This window comes from Phalaenopsis equestris, unplaced genomic scaffold (genome assembly GCF_001263595.1).
Source record: "Phalaenopsis equestris unplaced genomic scaffold, ASM126359v1 Scaffold000237, whole genome shotgun sequence".
NCBI lineage: Eukaryota > Viridiplantae > Streptophyta > Magnoliopsida > Asparagales > Orchidaceae > Phalaenopsis > Phalaenopsis equestris.
This window is the reverse complement of record NW_018164679.1, coordinates 10932-20940: the sequence shown is the minus strand read 5'-3', so window position 1 is coordinate 20940 and position 10009 is coordinate 10932. Positions and strand designations below refer to the sequence as shown.

Genomic DNA, 10009 nt, shown 5'->3' with positions numbered 1-10009 from the left:
ACGTTACAAAGTCCATATGATCATGATATGAAAATGTTTACATCATTAATGATGGCGACAACATGCAATGAACTCGTCAAGTCTAAGGACGGGGAACTGTTGATGGGCAAAAGCTCATACAATTGAAGTAAAGCAATATAGGTTGGTGATTACAGATGGGTGATGGATGGCCAAGCATAGCTGATTGAGTGATGGTGGTTCGGTGATCCGGTGATCCTTATGAATGTGGATGGGAGATGATTGAATACCTATATTTGCACAATAAAGATATAATAATGGTATACAGAGGTCGACGGCCTAGTTGGGTGATAGTATTTAGGCAATCGTACAGTGGGGAAAGTGGACACATTAACCATAATCAAGTGTCAAAAGTCTAATAGCAATGGTCAAGCAGCAATGAAGCAAATTCAGTGGTTCAGTAGCGATAGCCTAATGACATAAGACAAGTGATAGTGGTCTGATGGTGGTAAACAAGTGAAGGTAGTCCTCAGGCAATGATGATGGTTGATGTCAATGATTTGATGGCAATGGATGGGCAAAGAAAATTTGATAATTGTGGATATGTAGTAGCCATCTAAGGGCCATGGTAAGCATTTGTTATTCAACGATTGTCAGTTGTCTAACAAGATTGGTCGCAGAATGTCAATCCAACGACATTGGATAATTGGTGGTAATCAAGCGAAGGCATCTGATGATGATAGTTTTGTAGAGCTAAAGGATTGTCCAAGCCATTGACCTCTGGTCCAACCTCCTTCATAATAAGAGTGAGGAGTTGTTTCAAAATTTTGAGAGGCTAGACGGGCATAAATAAGTAACAAAGGTTGGTTGATCTTATTCAAGTATCGGAAGTTAGAAGGATGAGAATGGTGAAAGAGGGCAAAATAGTCATAATCAAGTGCCAATAGTCTAGCAGCAATGGTCAAGCAACAATGGATGAAATTTAGTGGTTCAATAGGGATAGTCTAATGGCATAAGACAAGTGAAAGTGATCCAACGATGATGAACAAATGAAGATAGTCCTTTGGCAATGGTGGATATGCAGTAGAAATCTAAGAGCGGTGGATATGCATCAGTTATTCAATGATTGTGAGCGAGCGTTAGTTGTTTAACTAGATTGGTCACACAACGTCAATCCAATTGCATTATATAATTGGCGGTGGGCAAGCAAAGGCATATGATTATGATAGTTTTATAGAGCTTAAGGGTTGTCCTAGCCTCTGAGCTCTCTACAGTCATCAGTCTTAATCTTGGTTGACATTACTATAAATAACACTAATATCGAGAACAATCTCGAATGATCTAGAGTGAATATTTTTATTGTAAGATATATTTTTGAGTATTTGAATATTTTACAAAGTATAACTTGGAATCGTTAAAATTTTCTCATCAAGATGTTGCATTTAACTATAAGTATATAAGATTTAAAGATTAATTAAATCTCATATCGGTAACCCAAAAGTTTATGCTTGATCTAACCATGAAACTTTGTAGTACTCTATGTATCTCAAAATCATAGAATATATAAACCGCATTTATCCATCTCTCAATATCCTTAAGAAAAAAGAAATTAAATAAAATGAAATTCAAAAATCCTTAAATAAATATATTAAACTCATTTTAATCCCTTTGTCAATGACTGCGGTGGTGGTGAAACGGCTTCCAGGAACTCCGGATCAAGCAGAAAATCCGCCATGAACTGAGGAAGGAGGCAAATCTCCAAGTCAACGCTCCCATCTCCTTCCCTACCCGGAAAAGCCGACACCTTTCCGTCGAACTTGTTAGCCGGACCGCACCTTACCGCCGCCCCCTTTCCCCACCCAAAATCACAGCCGTACATATCAAACCTCGGCGAACTTCCGACCATCACGCTCTTCGGATCAAACATCGTCATCTTGTACACCATCGGCGCAGCGTGGTACTCTCTCAGCTTTCCACGAATCGCTTCGTCCGTATGTCCATTCACCGCTCCGTTCAATTCCCTCGCCGCCCATCCCAACCCATTCGCCTCCAACTCCCCCGCCGCCGCCGTCGCCTCTACCGCGTATATCGAGTTTCCAAAGTATTCCGGCGATTGCGGCGGCCGGAGTCTTCCTCTGTTTTGTATTGCTAAACGGCACGTCGTCAGTTGCTCCGCCGGAAATCTACGAGCTCTGCTAATCGCCCTCCATATCATGGCGCACAGAGCTTGGAAAGATGATATCACTATCTGACTCTGCTTCCGATCATTCTCCTCTGTTCTTATCTCCTCATTCGCTTTCTTTTTCAGCTTCGCAATTGATTCGGCTGAGAAATGAAAGAATCTCTGGCGAAGAGCGGGCGGCGAAAAGCGTTCGACGAATGGGGAGGAGTCGGAGAAGGGGAGCTTCACCGGCGGGTTTTCGCCGTCGATGAACCATCTGGCGTGAACCGGAGGGAGAGATAAGGAATTGGTTCTGGTTATCTCGGCCCAAGCATTAAAGAAATTCCAGTATGAAGTTCCGTCGCCGACGACGTGGTTGAAGCAGCAGGCGATGAAGATATCACCGCCCGTTAAGGTGGTTTGGGGTGGCGAGTCGGCCGGCGAGTGGGTAAAAGTGTTGGAGGGTGATGGAGAGGGAAGCTTTGAGGGTGGTGAGGAGGTGGTGGATGGGAAGGGAAGGGGGGAGATTGGTGAAGAGGAGACCTTTTTGGATGTAATGAGGGCAGAGCATGGCGACGTCCCATGGAGTTAGGTGGCAGAGAGGGGGGTGGGAGGAGTTTGTTGGAGGTTTTACTGTGTGTTTGGAGATGATTTCGACCATGGGAGCAGAAGAAGGCATGGTTGGTAGAATAAGATGAGTACAGGAGCGCTGAGATTTTAGAATGGAGGAGGCAGGGGTGCTGTTTATATAAAAGTTTGAAAAATTTACTTTCGTACCACTAAAATCGTATGTATTTGCATATTAATACCTAAAATTAAATTTTTACATACATAACACTTTTTTTTAATGCATGAAAAAATATATATTTTTAAAGTTAAAATAGAGGTATTTCTTATGTCATGTGAAACATTAGAATGCTATAAATGTAAAAAAAAAAATGTAAAATTTTTATAGACACATAAATATTTGATGGTATGTATATAAATGCTCTACTGCTTTTAAATCTGTTTGGGGCAGCTTATTTGGTGTAGTGGCGTTTGGAAAACGCACCTCGTCTATTTTGGTAAACTGCATTTTGGCAGCTTATACGTTTTCAAAATCCTGAAAACAGCATTTGTACATCGCGAATGACGGAAAATATTTGCGTACATAAGATGTACGTAGCTCTGCGTACATCAGGGGTTATTCAGGGGGTACAATGGGGTTATATCTGGGTTATACCCCCTTGTAACCTCCGGTATAACCCGGATATAACTCCCCTGTACCCCCAGAATAACCTCTGATGTACGCAGCGTTGTGTACATCTTATGTACGCAAATATTTCTCCGCGATGACAGCTTCCTGTCTACTATTTGACTTTTTCAGAAAAATAAAAATTTATAATATTCATCGTATCTAGTTTATCAGCATATTATTTTTAAATAATTATTCAATCTTAATATTTTAAAAAACATTGGTTGTTCGGTCAAAAGTCTTTTTTTGAAGGCGCAGAGAGACGTTTCAAAACTGAAAATTGGAGAAGGCAAAAAGAAAGAAAATTCATAAATTTGGAACATTTTTTTTTAAAATGTGGGCAAACAGGGCATCAACCGTCCACTTGGTAGCTGGCATGAGGAACTAAATAAAATAATAATAAATAAATAAATAAATAAAAATAAAAATAAAAAAGAAATGCATCTGTAATCAAATTTTAGATGTTATTCATGTAAATATGTAGTAATTGGGTGGTACGTAAGAGGAAGTGTTGTTCGAGCAGCTCGTCGGAGAAGATGACAGCGTGGCCAGAATCTTATTAATAGAGCAAGGTTGCAAACCTATACTAGCTCATTTAATAAACAAGTTTGAGTTTAAGCTAGCAGCTCGTCGGAGAAGATGACAGCGTGGCTAGAATCTTATTAATAGAGCAAGGTTGCAAACCTAGACTAGCTCATTTAATAAACAAGTTTGAGTTTAAGCTCGTGCTCAAATTCGTGGCTCAATAAACTTGACCCCTGAGGTAAGCTAATAGGTGAGTTTGAATGGGCATGTGAGCCAACTCAGCTCTTTGAAACACATGGCTCTAATCTTTTAAGAATATTTGATTTTTTAAACTTATTATATATATATATATATATATATATATCTCATTCATTTAGAGAAAGGTGAGTCCAAGGGATAATATGTACTTTCTTTTAAGGAATTATATTCTCAATCACTATGTTGGGTGCAAATACACAATTAAACAAAAAGTTCCACTAGCATGAGGTCACATATGTACCATTTTCATTTTAATTGTTCCTTTCTTATAATTACTATCTTTCAATATGAAAATGTGTTTATAAAAGTAAATCTCTCTGAATCAAAAAAGCATTGTTAAATAATTGAAGGAGGCAAAGAAAGCTGCTCCTAGACACAACAACAACAATAACAACAACAAAGCCTTAATCCCACTACGTGGGGTCGGCTACATGAATCCTTTTTCTCCATTGGGTCCTATTTAGTGTCATATTTTCATTTAGTTCTAGTAAATTAAGATCATTTTTAATACAATAAGCCCAAGTTTTCCTAGGTCTATCTCTGTCTTTCTTAACACAAGTCGAATCTAAAACATCTATTCTCCTAATCGGATCATCAGATAGTCGATGTTTAATGTGACCAAACCATCTAAGTCGATGTTTAATGTGACCAAATCATCTAAAACGACTTTCTCTAATTTTGTCTCTCAGAGGAGCTACACCAACCCTATCACGAATATATTATCATAAAGCTGCTCCTAGATAGAGGAAGCAAATTTCAATCAACTAGTGAGAGGAAAATGCATATGATTGAATGAGAGGAACTCACATAATTCACCCCGCTAAAAATGACGAATAAGAGAATATTAAAATTATGCATTTAAGGAATTTAGTAAATATTGTAAATCTAGATTTGTTAAATCATGCAAACACTAAGATTTAATAGATTCAGGATTTAGGACAAAATTGAGAAGAGAACTTTATTTACTAAAATCAAGAATTAAAAAGTTTTCAGTTTATTTTTATCTCATAAAATTTAAGTTATATTCAATATAAATCTATCGAAAGACAACCCTGATGAATTATACTTTTCGAGTCCCAAGAGAAATTCGTCCAATAAAAGTAAAATATCTAAGTTCATAATCTTTATGCCAAACTAATTTAGCCCAATCAACATCCAACAGCTACAAGGACATGACAACATAATTGGATCTATTTAGTTGACACCACTCAGGGCTAGTCAACTTGTTTCCTCACGAAAACCAGATTTGTTCACTTTTCACTTATTTAAAATCAACTTTAAAATATCTATTTGTTGAATCTATGTCTAAGAGACTTCTCTAAGGAATAGAGCACTGGAGGATGAGAGAGGTGGGGGGAATAGCATAGTAAAGAACAGTAACTTTTCATAATCTTTATTCATGAAATGAATCCTTAATTTATAGAAATGGGTCTTCGTGTGTTTACATACTATACCCCTAGAATACTTAGATACATCGGGGGTATTTTAGTTCATACGTAAATGCCACCCATGGGGCCCACTTGAGCAGCTAGGCCGAGCGACTATGAAGCCTAGAGTCTATCAGATCGGGCGATTACTTGCTAGAGTCTACATCAACCTTCTTGGAACTGGGGGAACCACTTCACTTCTCGATTCATTTGAGTTGGTGGACTCGTCTGAGCGGTCCTGGATAGGTGGGTTCTTGAAGTGCAACCCACCCCTCATCGGTCTGAAACGCACCGCTTTCTTGGTTAGTGGGACCAGCAGGCTGGGTGAGTGGCCCTGAGTCGTCTTAGGTAGGTCTCGCGGGGTCACATCGGCCTCTTCTCCATCTGTGAGATGTCTTTGTGAATTGTGCTTGCACGCTTTCAATGTACAAATTAAAGTTCCTCTATTCTCTCGTTCCATTATAGCGACAACTGCAATAAGGATAAGAGAATCTTAATTTTTGAAACAAGTTATGATATTCATGACTATTAAATGTGCAATATTTAATCACTTCTTGATTTCTCCACCCAAGTCTTTATAAATGTGGTGAGGGTACTAGCTCTTGAGCATTCTTCCAGATTCACTTCATATAACCTTCGCGGTGCAGTGCATGGAAAGGGGAAAGTTTCCAAAATCTGTTAGTGAGGAGGCTCGAGCTTTGGTAGTCCTGACCTTGAAGAAGAGGGTGAGATCTAGCTCTAAGATGGAATGGTCTGGAATGCGTCCGATGTCTGAGACAAGAGTTTCTGATCCTGTGGTAGATGTAGGATCTTCCGACTCGAATAACTAATGTTCCCTAGAAGGTCTTCTGGTAGCAGAGGCTAACTTTCTAGTGAAAAAGTGTTGTGTGGCGGGGGTAATCTTTCATATGAAGATCGGGCTAGCCGAAACATTCCTCCTCCAACCCTTCCAAAGTTGAGTAATGGGCTAGACAAAGACTCGGCTCTTGACCTTTCTCCACATGTTCAGACTAGAGATGAGGAGAGTTGCTTCTGATCCCTCAGCAGTGAGTGCCTCCTAGCTTGCCTCTCAACCTTCATCGACGGGAAAAGAGATCGGGGAAGGTATGTTCTCGTTTACCACCTCCGATTTGGATTTGGTGATGGATCAAACTTCTGGAGAAAAACTTTCTGATGGGTGATTGTGTGATCATGTCGAAAACTTTCTGATGTGGTCATGTCTGAGCTGGGGGTGACCACACCGAGAAATTTTTGGATGTGGCTTCATCCGAACCATGAGTAACCACGCCCAATCCAGGCGTGACCACCCCTAGGATCTTCTGTGCATGGCTGTGCCCGGACCAGGCGTGACCACGCCGGTGTAAGGAGGGGCCATGTGTGTGTGTCGAGTCGAACATTATTTGGTTGGCAAAAAATAAGGTCAATAAAGACCATGTAGATTCTTTTATGATGTTTTTCAATACCTTTCATCAATCCGTAAGGACCACATCTCGATGACCCGAATCATTTGTCACACCATGCATCAATGCCCGAAGGGTAGCAACACAAGGAAACATGGGCATTGTTATACCACGCCAACTATTATGGCAACTATTGTTGTTGAGGCTCTCACCAAAACTACTCTTTTCCCATCTCGGTGCCTCCCGCCCATCGGCTCAACAACATACATTCTAAAAGTGAAATACACCTTTTCATGCACATATGTTTATGACACAAAAGTGCTAAAAATGTGAATATCAAACTTTAGTTATTCAATATACATGTAAATACATCAGAATAATTGTGCATTATATCTGAAAATTTGTGTCTTGAAACCACAAAATAGGGAGAAACTCGCCTCAGCACAGATCAGTGCGAAAAAGTTTTAGTTCATAAATTTACATGTATGCTTACTTTTTCCAGCAGTGAGAAACAAATATGGATTTACAACTTCTGTATTCTCCTCTATACACAATAAAATATAGAAGTGGAAGAAGCTTCAATGTTTTACCAGCAGTGCCTCCATCTTCTTCCTCCTTGCTGCGTGCTTTAGCTTCTCCATGGCGACCAGTCCCACTTGCCTGACTCTCTCCCTCGACAAGCCAAGTCTGATTGGTGTCAGTATGTAATTATATGAAATCATACAGTGTAATTCGTCATGATGCTTTTTACATATGCATGCATGGCATTATTATGTATCAAATATAGTTTAATATGAAGGTTTGAGTTAGTGAAATTTGTTAAGAAAGTCTATGTTTCTATGGAGAAAATAATTGAAAAAGTATTGTTAGTGGTAGGTGTTGACTAAAGATTATGACTGATGAAGATAGGTGTGAGAGTTTGAAAATGGCAAGTAGGTGCAAATGTATATAAAAATCTAAATAATAATAAGAAAAAGGAGTGTTTGCATATATACCACAAACTTCTAATGTATTTACATATCTCACACTTAATTTTTCGTATTTACAAACATAGTACTCAAATCTCTTTACCATCACATCAAAAACAGTATTATTATCACTTTTTAAAAGTAAAATAAACTTTTTCATACGCATGTTTAAAGCAATAAAATGTTATGTATGTAAATATAAAAGTTTAGGTGTTAGATTAATAAATACATGAGCATTGTGTGCCATTCTTGGTGAAAAATTGCATCTCAAAACTTGAGGAAGCAGTCTTTTGACAAGTTTATATAATAATAATAATAATAATGTATAAAAAAAAGGAAGATTGACAAAGATGCCATTCAACTTCTATGTATTTACAATCTAACACCAAAACTTCACTTATTTACATGCATACTATCTTATCTGTGCATGAAAAGGTCTATTTCATTTTATAAAAGTGAAACTGTAAGTGTAAAAAACAAAGTTTAGGCGTTAGATATGTAAATTATGGTTTTTTTTTGTGATATGAAAGATTGGGGTGGTACTGTAAGTGTAAACAACAAAGTTTAGGCGTTAGATATGTAAATACATAGGAATTTGGTGGTCTGTATTTAAATCTCCAATGCTGGAGCTGATACTTACTGTTTGCCAATATCCTCCCATGTCTCATTGGCCTTATCTAAGCCATAGTAGCTGCATATAATTTCTCTTTCACGTTTGCTAAGGGCTGTATTAAGAAGTCTATGAACCTCATCCTGAATCAGAAAGAAGCAAGACTTTAGGGTCTAAGAAGTCATTATATTTATGGAAATTATGTTAAAAAAATTAGATTTGAAGGCTTAAAAATTTTTTGAAACATGCACCACTCATCTTAAGCTTTTTAGCCTCTTTACCTTAAGTGACCATTTTTCAAAACCATGCCAAGGATTGTTGTCGACATTATTATCTGCAATATACTGAAAAAGGACAGATTTGTTAGATAAATTGAACGCAATAAACATTTGTAAGAGATACAGTTTTAGTCTTGGAGTCTATAAGAATGTTAACATAATTAGTTCCCAGACTCCCCCAACAAAGGATCATTTCTGCCTCGATTTAAAGACTCAGAAGACTAATTTGACGTTTTTATAGATTATGGGACTAAAATGATCTGGTGTAAATAGTTTTTGACAAATCACTCAATTTTGCTAATTCTGCAGATTGGATGCATACACTGTGGAGAGTATCTCCAGGAAGGCCATTCAGTGAAGGAAAAGCTTCCCTATCAAGAGATAGAACTCTATTGACTGCCTGTACCACAGATCATAGTCAGAAAATGATCCTGAAACCAAACTGAACATTCATATTAGGGACATTTATGCATGCCACACAATTCTTATATATTTACATACCAAACATCAAAATTTTCTTATTAACATACATAACACTGAAATCTTTAATATCAACCAAACATCAAAATTTTCTTATTAACATACATAACACTGAAATCTTTAATATCATATTAAAAGTATCATTACTACTTATTTTTTAAAAGTAAAATTATTAAAAGTATCATTACTACTTTTTTTTTAAAAGTAAAATGCACATTTTCAGGCATAGGTCTACAAAAGAATTGTGCGGTATGTATGTAAATTTCCTTTCTTATTTTCTCACCTCAGTAGCGTTTCTCACTTTCTTTGTTGACATATTCAGACTCTCTGCAATATTCTGCAGAAAAACCAAAGTAAATTGAAGAATTTACAGTTTGTATGAACCAGAAAAAAAAAACAATAATAACAGTAAAATAGACATTTTCTTACATCAATAGATGGAGTGATTCCTTTCTCCTGCAGCCTGATTTTTGCATGGTGAATGGAGCTCAATCGTTCATGCAAATGAGTTGGTAATCTCAAGGTTCTCGAATTCTCAGCGAGAGTTCGAGAAACGCCCTGAAAAAGAGAGAGAACTGTAACTTTTTTTGCATCAAAGAATCTTCATTCAACACGAAAAATGTAATAAAAATCAAATTTTTATCATGATAATTTGATAGGAAATATAAAAATTTGAAATTTATGTGGCTTATAATCACCAGTGAAGTAAA

General features: G+C 37.5%; 2 protein-coding genes across 2 annotated transcripts in view; both read right to left on the bottom strand.

The window, feature by feature from the left end:
• Window positions 1–1524: 1524 nt before the first annotated feature.
• On the bottom strand, window positions 1525–2870 carry LOC110023964 (uncharacterized acetyltransferase At3g50280-like). The gene is given in 2 exon segments (XM_020723640.1): window positions 1525–2530; window positions 2532–2870. Coding segments are annotated over 2 exon segments (1185 nt in total). The 5' UTR covers window positions 2799–2870; the 3' UTR covers window positions 1525–1612.
• Window positions 2871–7326: 4456 nt separating this feature from the next.
• Window positions 7327–10009, bottom strand: part of LOC110023932 (RNA polymerase sigma factor sigA-like) — a 13526-nt gene continuing 10843 nt past the window's right edge. Inside the window, exons 4-9 of the mRNA XM_020723589.1 lie at window positions 9729–9900; window positions 9583–9636; window positions 9142–9219; window positions 8823–8885; window positions 8572–8684; window positions 7327–7650 (exon numbers count right to left, since the gene is read on the bottom strand). Of these exons, the coding sequence (XP_020579248.1) occupies window positions 7542–7650; window positions 8572–8684; window positions 8823–8885; window positions 9142–9219; window positions 9583–9636; window positions 9729–9900 (589 nt within the window). The 3' untranslated portion in view covers window positions 7327–7541. The remainder of the gene's footprint in view (window positions 7651–8571; window positions 8685–8822; window positions 8886–9141; window positions 9220–9582; window positions 9637–9728; window positions 9901–10009) is intronic.